The following is a 22,993-nucleotide window of genomic DNA, read 5'->3' on the forward strand; positions in this document are numbered from 1 at the left end:
CTCTCCATTTGGGAGTTTTGACGAGCACTACAGTTGCAGCACCTGCATCATCATCCTTCTAGCCATACCATCATCTTCGCATGATTTTCGATGGTTATTTAATGATTCCAAATTATTCAGAATGAACTGTAACAATGGGCATTACAAATGTACTAACAGAAGATAAATCCGTTAGGGCATGTGAGCTACTGCCTCAAATGTCTACCTCTCCAACTGTTGGAAACCGGCTCCTCCACAGTAAAATGGAAGGGCAGAAGGGCACCAGGTGAGTCAATCTATGATGAATCCTCTAAGACGATGTCTTAAGTCGTTGAAGGATGGGACAGTGCCAGTTACATTTAAAACGAGAGAGCCCATGTCCTTGTTAGTGGTATTCAGTGGAGCGCTAAGAGAGGAAAGCAAGGAAGGAGGATTCAAGATATGGGCGGAAAAGGTGACCAAGAAATTTCAGAGGAGAACCATATGTAAAGGAAGTAATCTCAATGATGCGAAGATCCGAGGGGACCCAGAAAATAGGAGTTGAAAGATGGAATTGATTGCTGATGCGACAAGTCAAGATATATATACATATATGATGTATGTAGTCGGTAATTTCAACAATCATGATCAATTAAAAGTCAACAAGCCATCATCGTCGGTGTGAAGTACAAGTAGTTAATAACGCACACTTAGAAGCTCCTTCACCGTGGGAAAAAAATGATTTCCTTGCCACCAGCAAGGAAGAAAGTTGGCGCGGCGTCTCGCGAACGAAGAGTACGTACGTAGAAGGACGACACGACAAACAGAACTGTTATATGCGGAGCAAAGCGTAACAAAACAGTTTCACTGAACCACTATCTACCTCAATCACATATTCCCAAGCATGTCTCTGCCTCTTCGTGCCGCTCGACCTCTTCTTCGAGCTTCGACTCTCACAGCAGCGCGTCGTATTTCCGTCGCTTCTGCCATTCGACCGCTTTCCCGTGCGGACTGTGGAGAATGTGGATGTGTTAGTAGCCGAGCTTTCAGCACCACTCCCCTTCGACGTGGTAGCGGCGAAAGTAAGCTCATAGACCCCTTCCTTGAATAATATTGCTAACAGGCGAATTCCTCTCAGCCGACGGTACTCTGATTTCTGCCCTTGCTGCTGAGCACAAATATGAGTTGGAATCGGCTGCCGCCCAACCTGAAGTCCCTGCTTTCATTGAAAGCTTCAAGGCTCAAGGCGTCTGGAATATTGAAGACACTGCGGGCTCTGATGACATTGTCTTGACTCGAAAGTTCGGTAATGAAACGTATGTATTCAACCTTTTTCACGATATTTGGTCCAGCATCATTGCTAACATTCAGTAGTATTAAGCTCACTTTTCAGGTATCTGACCTCGATGCTACTGCATTTGACCCAGAGTACCCCGCTGCCGAAGAAGACTCTGAAGGCCCTGCGTCTGGCCCTGCATCTATCACTTGTTCTTTGGTTATCACCAAGTCTGCTGCTCCGGGGGCCTTGATGGTCGACCTCGAAACTTGTGACGAGGGTTTTGAAATCACAAATGTCGCCGTTTATGACAAGGCCTTGGCGGATGCGAAGGGCGCCGAAGGTGACTGGGAAAGAAGATCCAGGTATATGGGTCCTCGTAAGTAACGTTTTCTTTTGGTTCATCACGAGAGGCTTATTTATCGACGACCCAGAATTCGACCACCTCGACGAGACTGTTCAAGAGGCATTCGGCTCTTATCTCGCTGAGCGCGGCGTGGACGAGTCCCTTGGTCAGGCTCCGGTTAGGTTCCACACTTTATCAAAATGCTAACTTGTTCGCATAGCCGATTTTGTCCTCTCTTACTGCGAGCACAAAGAGCAAAAGGTATGTAGAAAAGTATCTGATACCCGACAAGGGGCGTTCGCTAATCGTCAACTCAGGACTACGTCTCATGGATCGACCAGGTTCGAGGTTTTGTTGAACAGTAATTAGCGGTTAAGAACGGATGAATGGATCGGGTAGCAGTAATCTTCGGATGACTACACGGAATTACATGCACTGCTCTGCAATATGAATTATATGGTAAAGTCTTCTCCAATGAGCGAATAATACGTACAATGAATGTGCAGAGGGGAAACTGCGCCACAACAAGATTGCCTTCGGTGTTTCGGCGATACCCGCCCCGCATCTACTGTGGTTCCGTATGATACACGAGTATATCCTTGTCGCTGTTTTCTTTGGATTTCTCCCCCTCCACCGGAAACGTCCACCATGTCGGCAGCTGCTGATAACCCGCACCCCCACATTGACCCAAGTCTTGTAGCTCTTGCAGCGCAGGTTCAAGCTCATGCCAATGCCCAAGCACAGCGCCACGTCTCCATCTCTATCCCCCACCGCCACATCCCACCTGCTGCCACTGACAACCACCTTGGCCTCGGCTTGCCTTCAGAAGCTCTGGGGTCTGCCCTTCAGATCGATCCATCATTATTCGAAATTGAGCAAGTCGTCAATGATGTACGGAGAGGCAAGATACGACTAGGCGAAGATCGACGTGATGAACAAGAACCAGAGAGGTCAGTACAGCACCCGAACGACACAGCGCATCACAGCCAACATCAACAACAAGATGACCATCCGGGGGAACACGGTGGGATGGAAGGACATGGGGGGCTTGGGGATGCGTCCGACGGCTTGCAGATGGACGATGAAATTGATCCAACCTTGCGGGAGATCGTTAACAGTCTCACTAACGCTCAACAGGTATGTCGATCCGTCGAAGGGCTCTGGCACCTGCTGATTAGTAGACAGTCTTCCCATCTGAATGCCCCCGGACTGTCACATGCCCAAGCAGCTGCTGCTATCGGGGCTCACTTAACGGACGCCGAAGAACGTGAAAGATTACAACAGAGTTTGCAAGCCTCTCTCGAAGATCTTACGCACGCCAGTTTCGGTATGTTTGTCAGATGTTAGACATGGCATTAGCTGATGTTCAACAGGATCTCTTTTTCCCCCAAATTACTCCACCTCCCCCAGTCAGGGGTTTCTCACCCTTAATGATCATCACAATATTCACGACACCGAAGTTGATCTGTCCAATCCTTCCCTTGATGTCAACGCTGAAGTTGGTTCCTCCTCCACGTCACTAGATGCGTCTCCGATGGCCGATCCCGAGTCTTCTAATTCTGTAAAGCGCGGAAGGGGTCGTCCGAAAGGTTCCAAAAACAAGCCTAAACCTGGTCCACCTCCACCTAAACCGCCCAAACCGCCCAAACCCCCTGCACGACCCAAAGGTCGACCTCCAAAACAGCGCACACCAGCAGAGCAAGCAGAGTATGAACTTCGAAAGCACGAGAAGGAATTAGGAATTAAAAGGCAAAAAGGAAGACCACGCAAATTTCCTGGCTATCTCGTCAGAGAAATGAGGTTGAAGAAGAACAGGGAAGAGTTCAACGAACTCATGAGGGAGTACGAGGAGAAAAGGAGGGAAGAAGAGTTAGCGAATCTTGAGATGGCTGGCGTGGATACGCAAATACATTTAGGAGAAGGGCCATCACTGGCCAGTCATGATCACCATGTCCACGACCCTCATCTTCATGGAGAACATCATGGGCATCATGAACAGCATGATTTCTCAGACTGGTCAGTACAAGATGACCAGACTTTGCTCGATGTGGTTGGAGTGGGACATCATGAGATGAGTGTGGGCATAGGTGAGGAGGAACAGGATCATCATGAAGGGATGGATGAGGTATTTGGGATCAGGAGCTAGTTCTCCAAGGTGTTGAAATTACGAACAGGAGTTCAGGACACGATCTTGAACGTCATAGTTGTATTGTTAGTGTCCCCAGCCGGTAATTTGAGGCTTGTTGCACAATAATCTAGAATGTATAAAGTCCCTTAAGCCCACATTCAAGTTGGTAAGTGTAATGGACGAATAGTGAATTGTTTCTTGAAACAACGAAGGTAGTGGTTAACCTTTCATCACAGCAATAGCTGCTACGGTCCTGTATCGCTGTTCCTGTCCATTGCCCGACTCCGGCAGGTTCACAGTAATACTATAGCAGGCCATGATCGGTCGTGCATTTACAAAATATTGTCTTGGGATATGAATCAGTTAGCACCACAGACCGCTTCTCCGACCGCTGTGTTGAGGATCAAAGCTACAATAAGACCATAAAGACCCTAGGTGATTATAAGCAAGAGATGTGGTATCGAAGCTGAGTACTTACGATAACTTCGGCAAAGATAAGTATAAGAACCATTGAAACAAACACCTTTGACTCATAAAGGTATGCGCGCACACACTATTACCCATATTAGCAGCTATTTTTCCTGAGGTTGGGTAAATAGCACGACATACAGCATCCCCGACAATCCCTATAGCGTACCCTGCCGCTAGCCCAGTGAAACCACAAGCTGTGGTGTCCATTCAGCCAATTGTCTCTATTGGAGGGGTTGGGATCCAAGTCCTGTGGAATACTTACCCAATCCAGCAGCAAGATGGACGAACCCCGCGAACAAAGAGTAAGGCTCGGAAGGCGAGACTATCCGAACATCGTCAGATACGTAATGGCCTATAGGGGGACAAAGGAATGACATACTGTTACCGGCAATGAGTACTGACACAACGAGACCATATACCGCGATAACTATGGGCATGTCAGAGGGCAATGCTTGGGTATGGGCATGTTAGAAATGTGGGACATACTACCGGACATCTACATGTTGGAGGTCAGATGGGTGCGCTCAGATACAAGTGACTTCGGTAGACTTACAACGACAGGAATTAAAGACTGTCACAGTGCCAATCGAGCAGATCAATACATTTCCAATCACAACCAAATACAATAGCCAGTACAGTACACACCTTCATGATAAGGTCGGGCCTGATGTTCAACAATCAGCATTTCGGGATGTCCTCAATTGTTGTTTCGAGCACTAACCTAAAAGTACCCAAGCCCGCGATCCCTATGCCAGCTTTAGAAGTCCCGTAAGCTGCTCCAACTGTAGAAAACACTATCTGCGGCGTATTATCAGTATTCATTGATCGGAATAGGGGGATGGGCGTACTGCGCTTGTGACGCCTGCGAAGCTGTTGTCTGTGAGCTTAAGAGCGAAATGATATATTTGGCTGTACACACCCGAAGAATGGAGCCCATGGGGGGCATAATTCAGACATGATAGCAGCTGCTGTAGATGTGATGGAGATGGACCAGTCGACTAAAGGAGTAACAAGCAAGTAATAGCTGGCCGAAGTTACCACAGACCGGGATCAAATTCACGTGGGAAAGGGCAATATGATAGTGATCCACCATTTTGCGCTTCATACTGGACCACGTGGCAATCACGCTGCAAATGCATCCCCTCACCATAATACCGCCACCACCCACCACACCCACCACCACCAGCCACATACGACGGAAGCAATTCCACGTCAGAGCTCTTTCGCGCTTGATTCATCCACCATAACCTCCTTTGCTCCTTCCACTCAGTTCCAAAGTTCCATTTCTATTCCAAAACAAAACAACATTCTTCTACACAATGCAGGGAAGACTTCCTCAAATGGTGAGTCCATTGGAATGTTCCATTTCCTTGTCATGCTAATTTCTCGCAGCAACCCACGGTCGTCCTCCTGCGCGGTATGTCCAGCTTTTTCTGCATCACCGCGCGTCTTCGCCTGCTCTCCGATTATGATCTTGTGAACGGCAGCTGACAGTCTTCGCTCTTCTTCAATAGAGGGCACTGATACCTCCCAGGGTACCCCACAACTTCTCTCTAACATTTCTGCTTGCTTGGCTGTCGCCCAGACTATTGCTACAACGCTAGGACCGCGAGGAATGGACAAGCTCATCGTAGACGACAGAGGTCTGGCTACTATCTCTAGTAAGTGTGCTATAGCATTTCTACTAGTCTCGTTTACTAAGGCTGACTGAACTTTCCAGATGACGGTGCAACTATTTTGAAGCTTTTGGATGTTGTCCATCCCGCGGCGAGGACATTGGTAGACATAGCAAGAGCTCAGGATGCCGAGGTGGGAGACGGTACCACAAGTGTTACCCTACTGTGAGGCTTTCGCTACGTACATTGCATAACTTTACTGATTATGAGCCAGTGCTGCGGAGATCTTGAAAGAAGTACGACCTTTCATCGAGGAAGGAGTCTCTCCTCATGTGATCATTAAAGGACTTCGAGAGGCTAAAACTTTGGTGTGTCCGAGTCAGATGCAATATTCTTTTTGCGTACTGACATCTAACATAGGCTATACAAAAGATCAACGAGATTGCTGTGACAATAGACAAATCTGACCCGGCGTACGTCCCGATCGGCTCGTTCAACTTTTCCGACTAACGAAACTTTTAGTGAATTCCGCGACCTTCTCATGCAATGTGCGGCTACTTCTATGTCTTCCAAACTTATCCACTCCCAAACTCCCTTTTTCTCCAACATGGTTGTCGACGCCGTTCTTTCTCTTGATCAAAATGATCTCGACGAGTCTCTTATCGGTATCAAGAAGGTTCCTGGTGGCGGTATGCAAGATTCCAAACTCATCAAGGGTGTCGCTTTCAAAAAGACGTTTTCTTACGCTGGTTTCGAACAACAGCCCAAGAGCTTCAAGGACCCCAAAGTTCTTTGTCTGAATGTAGAGCTTGAGCTCAAAGCCGAGAAGGACAACGCCGAAGTACGAGTGAATGAAGTCTCTGAGTATCAGGCTATTGTCGATGCCGAGTGGAGCATCATTTTCCGCAAACTCGAAGCTATCGTCGCTACGGGGGCCAAGGTCGTACTCTCCAAGCTTCCTATCGGAGACTTGGCCACTCAGTACTTTGCCGACCGTGACATTTTCTGTGCCGGTCGAGTTGCGGATGGTGATCTCAAGCGTGTCGTCCAGGCCGTCGGTGGATCCATCCAGTCTACATGCTCTGATATTGAACCTCATCACTTGGGTCAATGTGGCAGTTTTGAGGAGAAACAGATTGGTGGTGAAAGGTTCAACTTGTTCGAAGGTTGCCCCCAGGCCAAGACATGTACTTTGATTTTAAGGGGCGGTGCGGAGCAATTCATTGCTGAAGTGGAAAGAAGTCTGCATGACTCTATTATGATTGTTAAGAGAGCAATCAAGAACAATTCCGTCGTGGCCGGTGGTGGTGCTTGCGAGGTAAGCAATATTTTCACACATGTCAGTTTAAGCTCTAATTTGGTGCGTTCAGATGGAGACATCAAAATATCTTCGAGCTCATTCTCGAACCATCATGGGTAAAGCCCAGCTAATCGTGGGTGCTGTCGCCAAGGCACTGGAAATCATCCCTCGCCAAATCTGCGACAATGCCGGTCTTGATGCTACGGATATCCTCAATAAGCTTCGTATGCGCCATGCTCAAGGAGAAACTTGGGCCGGTATCGACGTCGATGGTGAGGGTGTGCAGGATAACATGAAGAGTTTTGTATGGGAACCTGCTTTGGTCAAAACAAATGCCTTGAGTAGTGCAATCGATGCGGCTTGCTTGATACTGAGTGTCGATGAGACGGTTAGAAACCCCCAGAGCGAACAGCCTCAGGCGGGGCCTCCTATGCCGAGAGGAGCTGCCCAGCAGGCAATGAGGGGCAGGGGTAGGGGTATGCCTCGAAGATAAATGTAGAGTCGCGACAGTAGAGACAACTAGCAGTGTTGATGCATACAGGTCATACGATAATCACAACCGTTTTATCCTTGTAATATTGGGTTTTAGCCTTGTGGCTCGTGATGACTTCAGGTCCTTTGACATGTACATGCATTCCGTTTTTTAACGATTAATAAAATATAGACAGCTGCGTTGGACGTCGACATGCTAGGCGATGAGGGAAAAGAACTAACGAACGCATGAATGAATGAAAAGAATCTTGAATATTTACCATGTACATAAACCGATGGACGATCCTTTATCATCTCGGACCTCAAAGTACCACCGAAGTCTCGATCGGTCTGACGCTGTCATTATCACCAGCCATCTTTTTGTCAGTTTTGTCGGTAGGGTTTGCAAATGGACTGCCAGTGGAATGAGGGGTAACAGCTTCGTTCTCATCTTCCGTTGGTGACTCGGTAACGCCCGAAAGAAGAGAAGCAATCGAATCAGCAGGCGACATCGCCGATCGATCACCTCGTCCCTTTTCGTTCGAGGAATCTTTTACGATCTGGGTAAGCTCTTCCAGAGAAACAATGGTCGCGCCATCCCTTAAGAGGATCATTTCAGCCTTGGTCCGTAGGCCATTACGGTGATCATTTTCACCAGCAGGCGCAGGGCTGTCCCAAAGGCGAGCATGGCGTGCGTCTCCGAGAGAGCCGAAGCCAACATCAGAAAGCCAATCGCGAACCCTTATGTCTAGTTCGAGCTTCTCAGGTAGAGATTGAATATCGGGAATGATAGCAGCCGGAATCGAAGTGAAGGAGACGGCAGCTGGAAGATCGACAAGAAAATGACGGGTGGCAGAAGGGAAAGACGAGCTAATGGCTTTGATGAAGTGGGTAATGATGGAAATAACACAAGCGGCCGTGTAGCGACCTGATTCCTTTGTCAGTGGAGAATTGTAAAGTGACACATGAATTTAGCTCACCGTCAAGCCTCCACTTGAGCTCTTGCACAGACCACTTTCCGAATGCATATTCGAACCTCGGTTTCAAAGTATATTCCGCTTGCCTCTTCCTTTCCTCTCTCCCTTTGAGCCGATCCTCGTCAACTGTTTTTGGTTTGATGGTGCTCAGTGCAGAAAGACCAGATACAAAAGGAGCTGGGTGATGCTTAGATGAGGCGTCCTGGAGACCAAAGGTTGTACGGGCCGGACCAGGGGACGGGCATGGTGTAGCTGCAGGGGTGAGTGCGAAGGGGGTGGGCGCAGTCAGATTTGGACAGGGGAACCCGCCTGCGATGGTGTGTGCAATGTGTGATCAGCGAGACCGATCAATGTGGGCGGCGAAAGGGACAGCTAGGCTCAAAGGAGGGGGGGAACGAAAGATGAAACACCATGACTCACCTTGAATGACAAGCTTTCTCAAAGTTCCCGCGGCAGACCACTTTTCACCGGCGGCAATTACAGCTGGGTGGACAAGGTGAGTGGCAAAGCTGAGCTGCTCCGAAGGATCTTCTGTGGCGTTGAGCCTAGACAGGAAGTAATTAGATACCGGGTATCCAGATCTATGGGAGGACGCTTGACTTACCACCTCACTTCAACCGGGTTGATCGCAAGCAGGACCTCAGCCAAGGCATCCATGCGTAGATCATCCTCCTGAACGTACTCTCCGCCTCTGAAAGTGAGGATACAGACGTTGGGGAGGTGGATGGGGGTGTCTGCTTGCAGGTTGGGGTCCACGGTTTCCACCTGGTGGTCTGCGACGAAGCGGAGATCTATTTCCAGGTGTTGTATGGCTGCGCCCTGGGTGGAGGGAAGTCGAAAGAGGCCGTCGGGCTGGTTGAAGAAGGTGGCCCAGTGGGACAGAGAGCGGATTCTGGCATAGGTGGGGGCGGGGGAAGACATGTTGTGCTAGAGAGAGAGCGCCACGCCCTTCTCCCCCCCTTATATACGCCAAGTAAGATCCCCCCATGAGGCCAGTGAAAAGGGGCCCTTTAGCGTCTCCTTTCTCCACCGTCAGGCACAGGCCCACGACGAAGAGAGTCGCCAGTCTCCACCAGCTGGTCACGTGATATCTACTTCAAAGGATCGTCCTCCGGCAGCCGGCAAGGGAATTGTGTGTGCATGATTCCAAACACAAAAAGACACTCCCCTATCCCCTTCGTCCCTCCCCCTCTCCGCTCATGCCGCGGCCCGAGGGCCAAAGTCCCCCATGCTTCTCCGCAAGCCATCATGGATATCATCCACCGTTTTTTCATGTTCTTTGGAACTGTTCATCGCACTAATAAGTATAAGGGCTCTCACGGCCTGGCGCTAAAGAAGCAGCCAGCGTAACACTTCATCATGGCTTCAGTCGATCCTGCAGAACCTTCAGCTCTCGAAATAGGCAGCCGGCAGCCCTCTCCGCCCATCATGAAAGAATCTTGCGACAAAGTGGCCAGCTTGACAAGCGAAACCAGTACGAAGGATAAGAACACTCCGCAATTGCAAGATACCCGTAGCGGACACATCCTGTCAGACCTATCGACTTTTCGAAAGACGGTGTTACTGCTCACTTTTGCCCTTGCAAACTTTATCGACGTCTGCAACGTTTCTGGTGTGGCCATTGCGGCCGCCCAAATATCTCGAGACATCGGACTTGAAACCTCCCAGGTTGTTTGGGTACGTCCTAAATTTTTGATACTCAAATCTGTGTAGAGAAAGCCAGACATGAGACTCACGTTTGGGCTCGATGATGGTAGATCATTACATCATATTCTCTATGCTTCTCCACTTTTCTCCTTTTCTCGGGCCGCTTATCTGATTTGTTTCCTGCCGGTCTCATCTTTGAGAGTGGTTTATTTGTGTTGGGCGTTCTGAGCCTTGCCACTTCCTTCGTGACGTCCAACAAGTAAGCCAGACTTTCATTTGATACTCTACATTGTCATTAAAATTTCAGTCAGGTATGCTTTTCTCATTCTACGAGGGCTAGGTGGCATTGCTGGGTCTATGGGTGAGTGTCCTTACTGTCGTAGGACAAGTCCTCTGCAATGATCTTGAACGTTTGACCCGTACCAGCTGTTCCGTCGAGCTAGTACGTTTCTCCATCCCTCATGACAGTCCATCTTTCTCATACACTTTGATACCAGCCACCTAACGGTCCACATGTATCCTGAATCGACTGAACAAGCGGCCAAATTGGCCATATTAGGTCTCGCAGGCGGCCTTGGCAACGTCTTTGGCTTGTCAGTAAAACTTGTAATATCTCACAGAACCAAATTGTCCCCTCTGATGAATTTTGTATCTTAGAGTGCTTGCTGGTCTTTGCATGAAAGCCTCATACCACTGGTTCTTCAGAGTTATCGCCATTTTGTGCATACTCTCCACAGCTGTCACCATAATCATTCTTCCCCACACAGGTTCATTCTCTGTCTCAGATGGTGGAATGCAGCGTTGGAAACGCATGGACGTCCCTGGCGTTGTGTTGATAATGGGATCGTTGATTTGCTTCATGCTGTCTCTCACCCAGGGACCTATAGATGGATGGCGATCAGCAAGTTTCATAGCGTCATTCGTCCTCTCATTGCCCTTGGGAATTGGTTTTTTCGTGTGGGGTAAGACCATTTGTATTTAAATGGCATTTAAAGAATATGGACTGAAACTCAAAACAGAGGCCAACATTCCTGCACGTACTGCCATCCTACCCAGCACCGTCTGGAACATTACCAATTCAGTGATTGCTTCACTCGTTGTGTTGGTTCCTATGGGCTTCTGGGGCACTTCTCAGTTACTTTTCGCTACTTACTGGCAAACTACTTTCAACTGGGCCCCACGTACGTAGACCTTGCTCCAACAGAGTATATGTGTTGATCGGCTAGCTTGATTGCTTCATCAAGTTCATGTTGCGGCCGCAATGTTGCCCCAAGGCCTTACGACTCTTGCAGTCGGCATCTTAAGCCAATTCATCCCAGCTATCATCACGAAACCTAGATATGGTATTCCTATTGGTGCAATTCGTGAGTCCAGCACTATTCATTGTCCCTCCTCATTCTTTAGGCTCTGACGAGTCCCAAAGTCGTCGTCGCTGCTGAAGTCTTACAAATTAAATCCAATGGAGGACACGGTAAAGACTACTGGCGCTTTCTTTTTCCGGCTTTCGTCATCGGCAGCGCAGGGAGTATGATACTCACGTTTGCAAGTAGTGTGAATTTTGTGCAAATGTGTCCTCCAGAGATGGCCGGGGTCGCCGGTGCATGGACTAGCGTCTTGGTATGTTCCATGTTTCAAATGAATTACATGAACCAGTACTCATAGAGGGTCAAGTTTGAGATAGGAGGTGCGATCACATTCGCTGTACAGGCAGGTATGGAAAAACCTGATCCTTTCACATTTATGGATATCGGGGCCAAAGTGTATTATTTTATCATCGGCTGGACGGTGGTGCTATCGGGGATTTATGTGGCATTTTACAAGCAGCCTAAAGCCTTAGCTGTTGAGCATGAGGAGACGAGGACGCGAATCATGCAAACCAAAGGGGACATGAGGGTCTAATAACAGTTCATCATGGATAGATAGTTATGTCATCAATTAGAAAGCTTGAGACGCTAGCCGATCGATGTTCACAATCAGTGATAGTTCAACTGACTTGCACAGGGTTACCAGGCAATTACGCGTGTTTTCATTGTCAAATATAAAGCCCAACAAAGATAACGACTGCCGTTATCTGGTAATAAAAATTTCCCTTTTGATTTTCTTTTATTTTCAAAAATTAACAAACTAACAATGATAGAATACTAATCTTACAACTTTGTGGATAGATACCGTAATAAATGAAGTAAAGATAACGTCTGACTTTCGTGGCAATTACATCGTTTTCGATAAGAGTAGCTATGACCAAGCCATATCGGGGGACGAGGTTTCCTTTTTATCATCCATTCTAATACCAAACATTGACGCCCAAAACTGATCATTCCAATCAGTTTATTGGCTCCGCAGTGGCAAAAAAGCACAACTTACTCTGGAGAGCGCCAGAGGACTTGGTCCATTAAAATCTCCTGAAAGAGATGTTGAAAGTGATCCAGCTTGTTCAGGGTGTTGCGAATACAATGGGGCCTCTCCATTCTTTGACATTCCTAAACTCTCTGAATGATAGGGTATCCCTCCCGGTCCATGAAACATGCCTGCACCGTCAACCCCAAGAGGCAAAGGAGAGTTTGAGGCCTGGATGGGGTTGTTAAGGGTCGGCGCATCATGAGCTTGGCTAGCCAATTGATAATTAGACTCTGATGCTGGTCTCGAGAACGTCTGGCTGTTGCCGAAGGTCGGTGAATTATTAGTCCCATATGACGGTGCAGGGGCGTGTCGAGGGATGTCGCTGCGCTGGGTGCTACAGGAATGTAAGCCGGTGTCTATCAATGGCGTTTCAAGCCAAAGGCCATGTGGCTCACGTTACCAATTTTTCGAGCTGAATCAGGCCTTGACGCAAGTCATTTTGTACAGGGTGGGTACTGCACCAAGTGGATAGCCTGTCCTCAAAAAGAGCAATTGCCCCTCGCAAATCATCCTACACGGAGCAAAGGTCATTGACTGGTCATGGGGCCGACTGCCTGACTGATAACTCACGACACACTTAGCAGCCAGCGCAGTTCCTGGCTGCCGCAAAGCCAAAAATGCACAGACTGCACCGGCTTGAAAGGCCTATAGTAGTTGTTAATGTCGTTTTCATCACAACCAGCCTCCCGCTTACTCTGTAGGACATCGTCCAAAACATCCAAGAAAGAGGGGTATCGGCCATAGCCCGAAACGCTTTCAAAACCATGTGCGCAGATTGACTACAAAACTCAGTCGACTCTAGATACGCAGCGGGATCCAAGCGCAGATATGGACGATGAATCACCATACTGCAAGATAATAACTCAGCAACATAAAGGGGAGACTTGGAACACGCACATTAGCGTCCAGGCTTTGATACACAGACCTAGAGTCTGGACCACTTGTTTCTTTGGCCGCGACTCTGATAGACTTTCGGCGGTGTCTTCTTTGTCGACCCTCATTCCCTTGGGAAGATGCCCATACCACTGTCGGATGTCTTCTGCTAATCTGATCGCATGTCGATATGTATGGCGTTTTGGCCCTCCCCCATCCATCGAGCTGTGAGGGGGAGGAGAGAACCAGCCATACAATGCTGATCTGCTGAATTGTCGGTCCACATGAAATATTCCCTCAAGTAACTCAAATGAAGGAATAGTGAGCTGATAATAGGCAGTGTGGTATGTCTGATCCGTGGTTTCACTCGCGAGCACGTTAGACGGCGGAAGGAGTTGCCGAGCACTTCCTGGTGCATCAGAGAGGTTGTCATCAGATCGATCTTGTGGAAAATTTGTCGTATAGTAGGTGATGCTACTGGGCCTACCGAAGAAGATAGCTAGCATGGTGTCAAACCCAGCAATCGACCACCTTAATAAGAGGGATAAGCTGAGCTTCCATGACAATAAAAGCAGACCCACCATAACCGTCTTCTGACTTCAGCATCTCTCATAGATATATTGGGATCCAAACTTAATGGATCTTTGTGAAGGCCAAGGGCGATAGCCTGTTTAATCATGTTCCCACCGATAGCCCAAGCATCAGCCGCCCTTTCGCTGGCGAGCCTACACGTGACCGTCAGCAATGTTCAAGCAATGTCATGTATTAGAGATGAATTACAGATAGACCTGTATGAGAAGCTAGACGACGATGGAGTCAACTGGCTTCGTTTCGGGAAGCATTGGGATTTTTCGCTTACCTGACACTGCAACACAGGAACCGTGGGGTTTGCCATGAATGAACATAATCGAAGGGCATGGTAAGCAGCTGACACTATTTACTATGTTATTATGGACGTGAATATTGAAGCAATCTTGAACGTACAGTAAAGTTCACTTTGCAATCGACTCGAAGTTAAGTCCTTGAGATCTCTTGGAACTTCACCTTTACTTCTGGCATTCATTGCTACTTCTGGATCCGGGTGACCGAGAATCTCGGCAGCAGTAGCACGTAAAAGGGAGCCTGCGGGACATCTCAGAGCTTGTACATTTCGTATGCTAAGAGAAGAGAAAACAACCCACCTAAAGCGCACACCATGAGGAAAACAGCCAAAGATGAAAGTGGCGTATTCAATTTATCCTCTGTAGATTTCGCAAAGAACTTGGCATACTCTGATCTCACAGTAGGTCTGAAATTGTGTGTAAACGCTAGTCTTGAAACACAAACATGGATATGTACTAACAGATGAAAGGGACTGAAATAAGCCTGATAACCGTTTGTCCAAGCGTTCCACAGGCTTGACACGTACGTAAGCTGGATGAGGATAGAAATGACAGAGGACCAAAAAAAATACTCACGTTTCCGACTGCTCTTGATTGGGTAAGAGCCCGATGATCTCAACACAGAAATTTTCGTGGCTCCATATAGTTGTGAAGGGGAAGGTCTTCCTCAAATTTGGAAATACCCCTGTGAAAGCCACGTCTTCGGGCACGGAGAAAAGCTTTTCGTCTTCATTACTTGCAGCAAGTTCCCTGAGCTGATAAAACGGTCATTCAACAATGGTCAGCTTCCGCCGACGGTAGAGCAAACTAAAAGACCCTACCTGACGTAACATAGACTTCCCTGCGGAAGACCCCAAAAACACTGGTCTTCCGCCGCTATCATATACCATCTCTTCGTCAGGGAGCGAATGAGTGCTGTAAGGTTCTCCTCGGTAATCCTCATCTAGTCCTTCTTCGTTTTGCACATGTTGTGCGCCGTTTTGTGAAGAAACTTCGGATGCAATGTACCCCATCCCTGCAACATTCTCGGCAGCTTGAGCTTCGTCCATCTTAAAGCGAGCAAAGCGATCCACGATGACTCGTCTTTTTATTCCACCATTATCGCTTATGGGGGAAGCTGCGTTAGCCCCCGATGCAGTTGATGTCGTGGGCGCTGGGTGGAGAGAAGTAGTTGCTGAAGCAGAAGAAACGTTGGCATGTCTTGAGGGCGCTTTTTGACGTAGTTCGCGAACAACCTGCTCCAGTTCAGCCACTCGCCGGCGTAGGCGCTCGGACTCGGCAACTTCGGGATCATTCCTACGCAGTAATTAGTCAATAAGATCCTGACGGAAGTGCATTCTGCTGTAGAGCTTGAGTCTCACATATTCCGTTGCTCATCGATCTCATACACACAACTTCCCGTCTGCGGTAGAAGTCAGTTAATCAATACTTTCCAGAAGAGGCGGCTCATGCGCATACTAATCCTAGAGCGATGCATCTCCCACACGGCCTTTTACGATCACACTGATTCCGCGTGTCAATGAATTGGATTCTTCGAGCTAGAAAAATGCTGACCTTTCTTTTGTGATTATGACAAGGCACGCAGCTCCTGATAGTCCTATTCCTTTTTCTTTTCCTATGATCAATGTTTTCGTCAGGATTCTTGTTTTTCTCTATCGATTCAATGAGCTCGTCCCCGCCGTCCATGTGTGGATTCAGCTTTGATTGGAAATCCGGAGACCCTTTGCCTTGGAGATCTTTTTGCGACGATGATGTTGGCCTCGAAGCAGCTTGAGACATCTCGTCCCACGACAAAAGAGGCTCTTCTGACTGTTGCTTTACAGGCGCCATATTATCACCTCTGGCAGCAGAGCTCGCGCCGTCTAATTTCCCTGGTTGACTGCCAGGTTGATTCTCGTCTGTCGCCCGAGAACCAGTTATTAATCCTGAATCAGATAGGTTAGGAACATTTTGAGGGTACGCGATACTCGGCCCTCGAAAGGTGATGCTGGCAGCGTTTCGATCAGAAGAGGGCAATCGAGTATGCGGAACATGGCCATAGGCTTTGTTGAGAGACATAGACTCGTTACCGGAATTTTTGATGGAAGCTCTGGTACCAATGGGCCCGCCCGGAGATTGGCTTGCTTGTGCATGACGAGGAATCATCTCCTGACTGATTGTAAAGTTCTCGGATGCCTCATGTAAGGATGGCATATTTTCCGATCTACCATCAACGGGTTGTATAAATTGAGTCGCATCGGGAGTGCTTTCAGATAAGACATTTCGAGATTGGTTCGGTCGTCCTTGAAGATAGGGTATGCTTTGGGGATTACCTGGGAAAGAAGCGTTCGAGCTGTCATAACCTGCGGGTTGGCCGGAGAGGTGCATTGGATGGATATTATATGACGGTTGAAGAACAGGTTGAGGGAAGAAGGTGGCTACAGGCGAAGGACCCCCTTGATAGTGATGGAGATGATACTTGTATTGAGCAGGCAATGAATGCGGGTCAAGAGCGGGTGGATGTTCGTTCCCCCCCCTGACACGATCGTTCCTCCCATCAACGCCCTCTTCAGTAGGTCGACCGTCCAAACTACTGCTCGAAAATCCTCTTCGGTGATTTTCCAAATTGGAGCCGGTTGGATAACTCGGATCGTTCATGTCCCAACGTGCGTCAGAATATTCCCCATGAAAAGATGCGGTGATGTCGTCAAAACAAGGACGAAATCACCTCGATCCGCTCAATGTTGTATCTCCTACGGAAACCTGTAAAGCTGACTGATGAGGAGAATGATCGGTGAAAGTCCAATATATTGAGGAGCAAGAGCGAAAGTATTGATGCTCGTAATTGAAGGAAAAAAGGTGGTATATCTGAACATGTATATTGGATTCAAAGTGCGGAGGGCGAATCAGTGCGTTAGCCATTAGCCATATTATTGTAGTTCGGAGTCATCTGAACTGACCTCTGCGTGGCGCTGTAGCTGAACACCGAACACCCTACTACGTACTCTTCTATCTGAGCAAATCGAAGGAATCCGTGCTGCTATGCTTGATAAACGCTATCCCTCTGGTGCAGAGTACGACCGAGTTTTGCTGGAGTTAAAGCGCCGTAATAAGTGTCACTGCTATTTGTGAGGTCCTTAATGCAGTAACAAAATAACGTGGTTGAGAAAAAAGGATGAGCGATGAGACGGACGATAATTGAGTTTGTAAATGGATATTGTACTGACGACTTTTTGCAACAGCTTTGCGATTGCAGTGAATGGGGGGAGTTGCATGGCTCATGATTCACGAATAAATGGTGGTGGTGTAACTGTAAAGTACTACTTATTATCCTTCCCTATTCTCCGCTGACTATATTATTATCCTCTCCCTCTTTTTCTACCCTGTATCTCGTTGTATCCTGCTCGACACTACTAGCTACTCGTTTCTACTTTCTTTTCTTTTCTCTGTTCTTCTGTGATAGCCGGGTTTATGATGTGCATTGATGAGGTAATTTGCTTTTCCCTAGTTTCCCGCTGACTCTTCTCATTCATCATTTCCTTCGTTTCTTCGCTTTCTTCGTCACTTGCTCGCTGCCGGCCCGAGATTCGAGATCTCCTCTCAAGCTTCAAGCCTCAAGGTGCTGAATCCACGCGGCTTCTCGGCGTGACTTGCAACGTATACGTACTCTGTACGGGTTTCTAATATGCACGAATAGACTTTTATTATAAATACTGTTATGAATGTTAGTGCGTAATACTTGCCCCTGCGGCGCTCACCGCCACGCGTCATCTTCTTCTCCACGAGCGCCGCTCTTATTAGAATAATGAAGACCAACGAACGAACGAACGAACGAAAGATGAATGATCCACGATCTACCAAGATTTCCATGGACTAAGGCAATCGACTATTAATGCTGATGACAAAAACAAAAGACGACAGACGGAGAACAGATTGAAGAAACACATATTAAATAGGAGTCGACAGTACGTATATATAGAAGATAGGAAGAAAGCAAGACGTCTTCATTATTCAGCAGCAGCCTTCTTCTGGCTTCTTTTAGAAGACTTCCTTCGGCTTTCCACTTTCATGGACTTTCGAGCTATATAATACACGCACATGACTACATTACCACCGCAAGTCGGCACCCTTTATTAGGAATCATTGAACATCAAATGGTAGTGTTATTATTGTTCTTCTGCACTATTATTACAACGTATGTTATCAATTAATCAGTGTACATGCCAATATTCTTCTGTTCCCGCGCTTCTTCACGCCCCCAATAATAGTAGCCCCTAATAAAAATATATTTAAGATAAATAGAGCTTATCATTAGTTGATTATTTTGTTCAATTCTTCCATACTTTTTATCTCTTTCCAAACTATAACTCCCCGATCCCTTTCAAAACAGAACGTTGTATCATCACAATAACTGTACGCGGTCAAAAAATCCGTAACTACAAGGTCACGTTTAAATCTGCTCCGTTTTTTTCTTCATCATGCCCAGTAGGCTTGAACTCCATTGCGTCCGGATTCAATCCCCCCTGCTTTCCATCAGCACCAAATTTCTTGCTCTTGGACAACCCACCCGCAATACTAATAGCAGCATTGCTTGGGCGGGCGTGAGAGGATTGCAGAGGTTTTTTAGCTTTGGCAAGAGACCGAGAAGCAGGGTGAAGGAATTTGCAATCAGCTAATAGAATATCGTCAATAAGCAGAACGTTGAAAGAGAATAACAGTGTGCAAGAAAATACGATTCACTCACCCCGAGTACACCGGTCACCAAATCGGCATTGGATCATCTTTGGCCCATCAGCCAATTGGCCATCCAAAAGATCTCTATGAGAGTTGATCACCTCCACACTACCGTCATCGGAGCTTGATGCAGGCGCTTTGACCACTGTCGGTTTATTACTTTTGGTGAGCGCTGGCGGAGGGACAGGATTGCCGTCTGCATCTTCGTGTCGGAAGGGGCAAGAAGGATTATTACAATTCTGGTATTTGCAGAGCAACCTGCTAGGACCAACAGAGTCACCAAGCACGGCGGAGGGGCTGACATGGCTTTTGATGCACTCCGGGTCCTTGCAGTCCTTCCCCTTCTCGCAAGCTTCTTCGCTAAGCACCATGCCGGTTTTTTCGTCCGCCACAGGGCTTGGATGACTGTAAGGACACCGAGCATTGCTACAACCTACCCCAAACTTGCATAAGGCGACGGAAGTCGGCTTATCGGGGATGGGACCTGTAGAGCTTTTTGGAGTGATGGAAGAGATGGAGTGGCTCCCTAATTTAGTACCTGGAGGAAGTTTGACAGGAACAGGCGGACTGGCTTGGTAGCCGCTTTGTGAAATCGATGGTTGCTGTCGTTGAGGTGTATGTTGGCGCTCCTGAGATGCCTCTCAGCATATGTAACCGTTGAAAGCAAGAACCACTCACGCCTACCATCATGGACATCATCTGACCCATTTGCGCCATATTCGCCTGCATCATCATCATTTGCGCCATCATTTCCTGTTGGTTGGGCATCCCAAGCATCCCAGGGTTCCCAATCTGTTGATTAAATCTTCCTGGTTGCATCTGCTGTCGAGGTCTGAACCCTGGCTGAGTTTGTTGTGACGGTTGCTGATGGATGAAGCTTCCATTAACAGGAGACTGGTTTACCATGGTACCTCGTCCCCCGCTGGACGTTCCCCGTATTCCCATGCCTCTACCACGAACAGAGACAGCTGGCATGTTGGGGCTTCTAGGTGTCACGGCCCCCAAACGAGGTCCGACCGGCACCTCGGGTGCGGGACGTTTATTCTGGCCGTCATGCGTGATATCAGGTAACTTCCGTTTTTCCGGTTGAGAGGTCAGTGGCGCGAGAGCAGAACTCAGAAGGCGAGAATTTCCCCGCGGTGTTGCTGCAGATGTAGCAGTTTCCGCAGCCTCGAGAGGAGTTGTCGCAGGTTGAGTAGCAGATCCAGCAGATACAATTGATTCTGATTTGGCGAAAAGCCAGTCTAGGAATGCTGGATCGAAATCCGAACCAACTAAGTCGTCCATCTCCGACTGGACACGCTCTGTTTGTCATACATCAGCTTCAAGTCCACGCACTCTCAAGGACATTTTGCGACATACCTCTAGAGCTACCATTCGCTGAAACATTATTAGCTCTAATATACCCTTCAATAAACTGTAAAGTTGAAGCGGGGCTTACCAAGCAGAACAGTGATATATTCGGCCATGACATTGTCTGCAAACATGCTTGTCAGCTCCGCATCAACATAACTTCGTACTTATCATGACATACCGTTTGGTTCAGCCCATTCTCTTCTTTCGAGCTCAACCTGTACCTCAGACTTCCATAATCGTCAGCTTCGATTATCCGAGAAAGCCCGGAAGAAGGGTGACGAACCTGAAGTTGGGCAGATTGTTCCGGAGTAAATTGTCCAGCCATTTTCACCGCCTTACAGTTTTTTGAGTAGAAAAGATGGGAGTGGCAATTTGCTCTTGTCCAAATAGTACTCGATCAGATGTACGCAACTGAAAAGAGCCGGAGTGAGGGAAAAGTGATTGGCAGCTAAAATGCAGACTATAGAAATCTTACAATCGTACATCAAAATAATAGCTGCCACTAAAGGGGGCGGCGGGCGGCAGCAGTAATTAAGACGACAATTGATTTGATCCCGCCTAGTTAGTCTCGGTGGCGACCGCTTATTTCTCGCGCTTCCATTTTCTTCACAACTCCGGTCTTATTTAATTATTACCCACACTTCTTGGACAACGACTGATGAACAATAATGCCGGCCACGTGGTTTCTTATCACCGGGCGCGGCCTTCACCGATAGGCGATAGTACTATGCACGGTGATTGACGGAAGGATGGAACACGACGATGATTCGATTGGATTCCTCCGCGGGTTAGCCATTCGATATATTTAACTTGCAATTTGAACTCAACATAGCTACCATCTTCAGTAGTCGATCATTTAACTGAAATCAATCAATATGGCTGATGCGAAGAAAAAGCAGCTGGTCTACAACATGTACGTCGTCAAGCTGATAATGTTTGTTACTCGACCTGAGCTGACTTCCGCATGCTTCATAGTATTGACTTCCTTCGCACGTCTTCACAGGATGGCACTATAAAGGAGGATGACAAGGAGTCTCTCGATGTTGCAGGTGCGTTCCCTCATGACTTCGACATATTTTTTTCCGTTCTAGGGACCTTGTTCATTAGAATTAACGATCCTCAGTGCAATGTATTGCCGAAGCCTTTGGTGTCGATCCCGATTCCGCTGAAGACGACAAGGCATATTCCATCAAACCAGCTTCCCTTGTTTCCATTTTGGACGTATTCCTCAAAACTAAGGCGAAGTCCTTCGCCTCTACCTCCCCCCAATCTGAGGCTTCACTCCCTCAGTCTTCATCTGATATCTCTCAAACCGACAAAATCAAAGCAGAATCGTTAAAAACAAAAGGCAATCAACTCATGGGACAAAAACTTTATGATTCCGCCATTGAGCAATACACTGAAGCTATCAAGCTTGACCCCAACCCCGTATACTATTCTAATCGAGCCGCTGCATGGGGCGGTGCTGGTCAGCATGAGAAGGCTGTGGAAGATGCCGAAAAGGCCCTGGAATTAGATCCCAAATTTACTAAGGCCTACTCTAGGCTCGGGTATGTCCATCTGTATTGAAGCGAAGCATCTTTTTCATCGTCATCTAATGACCATTTGTAGCCATGCCCATTTTAGTTTGGGCAACTATTCCGACGCTGTTAGGGCGTACGAAAATGGTCTTGAGCTCGATCCTGATAATGCGAACATGAAGACTGCCCTTTCTACTGCTAAAAGCAAGTTATCGGAACTGTCATCGCGCCCTACCGCCGCCGATAGGGAACCTCCTCAAAATGGTATTAATGGTAGCAGTGGCGGCATGCCCGATCTTGCTTCTCTTGCCGGCGCCCTAGGTGGTGGCGGTGGTAGCGGCAGTGGTGGTATGCCTGATTTGGCATCCATGATGAATAACCCACAAATGATGTCCATGTAAGTTGGTGAGACAGCAGTGCAGAATTGGGCTGATCATGTATCAAGGGCCCAACAAATGATGGCCAATGGCGGGCTAGAGCGACTAATGCAAAATCCTGCGCTGCGCAACATGGCAGAAAATATGAGGAATGGCGGAGGTATGCCAGATTTCAGTTCGCTTGCCAGTGACCCTAGTATGAGGGATTTGTGAGTTGTGCATTGGGAAGAAAGGTGTGGTATCAAGCTTATATGTCTTATCTAGGGCCCAGCAGTTCATGGGCGGTCGACAGTAATTACTCGTAGGGTTTCGGCGGATTTTTGATATCTCATAATGACTGAGAAGAATGAAGGGATCATTTTGAGATGAACTGTTGAATTTGTCAAAGGAGTAGCATTCAGATTACATTGGACCTGCTACCGCTATCTACGGAATGATGACAAGCCTAAACAAAAAGGCCTGTATAAAGTTGTCTACTACTATTCCGTGTTTTGTATGAAGTATACATAGCCAGACACAAAAGTAAAATACCAGAAAGATCTGTCTGGTAATGCGAAACTCGGAATTGACGTAGGCCGTCGTAGAAGTGTATATAATTATTTATTCTAATCAACACTGACTTTGCGCGGGCCTATTATTTTGACAGTTATTAATAAATAAATAGCGAGTATCAAATCAACATC

At 47.6% G+C, this 22,993-nt stretch overlaps 9 protein-coding genes across 9 annotated transcripts; 5 read left to right on the plus strand and 4 right to left on the minus strand.

The window, feature by feature from the left end:
- Positions 1-862: 862 nt before the first annotated feature.
- Positions 863-1,945, plus strand: CNBA2530 (hypothetical protein; the record flags this gene model as incomplete). The annotated part of the gene is made up of 6 exons (XM_773160.1): positions 863-1,040; positions 1,097-1,274; positions 1,333-1,613; positions 1,669-1,746; positions 1,801-1,841; positions 1,898-1,945. 6 exons carry the CDS (start codon positions 863-865, stop codon positions 1,943-1,945), a joined length of 804 nt encoding a protein of 267 aa, XP_778253.1.
- Positions 1,946-2,228: 283 nt separating this feature from the next.
- On the plus strand, positions 2,229-3,726 carry CNBA2540 (hypothetical protein; the record flags this gene model as incomplete). Its single annotated transcript, XM_773161.1, has 3 exons — positions 2,229-2,717; positions 2,766-2,907; positions 2,954-3,726. 3 exons carry the CDS (start codon positions 2,229-2,231, stop codon positions 3,724-3,726), a joined length of 1,404 nt encoding a protein of 467 aa, XP_778254.1.
- Positions 3,727-4,067: 341 nt separating this feature from the next.
- Positions 4,068-5,125, minus strand: CNBA2550 (hypothetical protein; the record flags this gene model as incomplete). The annotated part of the gene is made up of 11 exons (XM_773162.1): positions 4,068-4,139; positions 4,187-4,261; positions 4,318-4,373; positions 4,442-4,501; positions 4,559-4,606; positions 4,666-4,675; positions 4,733-4,750; positions 4,825-4,843; positions 4,901-4,977; positions 5,028-5,063; positions 5,099-5,125. The coding sequence occupies 11 exons, from the start codon at positions 5,123-5,125 to the stop codon at positions 4,068-4,070; spliced, it is 498 nt and encodes a 165-aa protein (XP_778255.1).
- A 373-nt stretch (positions 5,126-5,498) lies between these two features.
- On the plus strand, positions 5,499-7,588 carry CNBA2560 (hypothetical protein; the record flags this gene model as incomplete). Its single annotated transcript, XM_773163.1, has 8 exons — positions 5,499-5,522; positions 5,572-5,596; positions 5,694-5,840; positions 5,900-6,020; positions 6,070-6,163; positions 6,216-6,268; positions 6,318-7,113; positions 7,166-7,588. The coding sequence occupies 8 exons, from the start codon at positions 5,499-5,501 to the stop codon at positions 7,586-7,588; spliced, it is 1,683 nt and encodes a 560-aa protein (XP_778256.1).
- Positions 7,589-7,889: 301 nt separating this feature from the next.
- On the minus strand, positions 7,890-9,464 carry CNBA2570 (hypothetical protein; the record flags this gene model as incomplete). Its single annotated transcript, XM_773164.1, has 4 exons — positions 7,890-8,494; positions 8,547-8,852; positions 8,964-9,088; positions 9,148-9,464. 4 exons carry the CDS (start codon positions 9,462-9,464, stop codon positions 7,890-7,892), a joined length of 1,353 nt encoding a protein of 450 aa, XP_778257.1.
- Positions 9,465-9,902: 438 nt separating this feature from the next.
- On the plus strand, positions 9,903-12,089 carry CNBA2580 (hypothetical protein; the record flags this gene model as incomplete). The annotated part of the gene is made up of 10 exons (XM_773165.1): positions 9,903-10,220; positions 10,301-10,449; positions 10,502-10,551; positions 10,617-10,632; positions 10,688-10,783; positions 10,848-11,152; positions 11,210-11,371; positions 11,435-11,554; positions 11,614-11,807; positions 11,853-12,089. 10 exons carry the CDS (start codon positions 9,903-9,905, stop codon positions 12,087-12,089), a joined length of 1,647 nt encoding a protein of 548 aa, XP_778258.1.
- Positions 12,090-12,425: 336 nt separating this feature from the next.
- Positions 12,426-16,981, minus strand: CNBA2590 (hypothetical protein; the record flags this gene model as incomplete). The annotated part of the gene is made up of 18 exons (XM_773166.1): positions 12,426-12,500; positions 12,555-12,924; positions 12,986-13,101; positions 13,161-13,235; positions 13,285-13,438; positions 13,488-13,905; positions 13,951-13,994; positions 14,045-14,188; positions 14,244-14,263; positions 14,323-14,396; positions 14,448-14,603; positions 14,645-14,751; positions 14,806-14,859; positions 14,921-15,099; positions 15,166-15,640; positions 15,706-15,746; positions 15,803-15,847; positions 15,899-16,981. The coding sequence occupies 18 exons, from the start codon at positions 16,979-16,981 to the stop codon at positions 12,426-12,428; spliced, it is 3,630 nt and encodes a 1,209-aa protein (XP_778259.1).
- A 1,778-nt stretch (positions 16,982-18,759) lies between these two features.
- CNBA2600 (hypothetical protein) lies at positions 18,760-20,738 on the minus strand (the record flags this gene model as incomplete). Its single annotated transcript, XM_773167.1, has 7 exons — positions 18,760-18,995; positions 19,068-19,686; positions 19,736-20,361; positions 20,420-20,437; positions 20,499-20,534; positions 20,592-20,640; positions 20,697-20,738. 7 exons carry the CDS (start codon positions 20,736-20,738, stop codon positions 18,760-18,762), a joined length of 1,626 nt encoding a protein of 541 aa, XP_778260.1.
- Positions 20,739-21,288: 550 nt separating this feature from the next.
- CNBA2610 (hypothetical protein) lies at positions 21,289-22,605 on the plus strand (the record flags this gene model as incomplete). Its single annotated transcript, XM_773168.1, has 6 exons — positions 21,289-21,326; positions 21,389-21,462; positions 21,537-21,963; positions 22,025-22,330; positions 22,379-22,519; positions 22,575-22,605. The coding sequence occupies 6 exons, from the start codon at positions 21,289-21,291 to the stop codon at positions 22,603-22,605; spliced, it is 1,017 nt and encodes a 338-aa protein (XP_778261.1).
- Positions 22,606-22,993: the final 388 nt, after the last annotated feature.

This window comes from Cryptococcus neoformans, chromosome 1, assembly GCF_000149385.1.
Source record: "Cryptococcus neoformans var. neoformans B-3501A chromosome 1, whole genome shotgun sequence".
Lineage (NCBI taxonomy): Eukaryota > Fungi > Basidiomycota > Tremellomycetes > Tremellales > Cryptococcaceae > Cryptococcus > Cryptococcus deneoformans.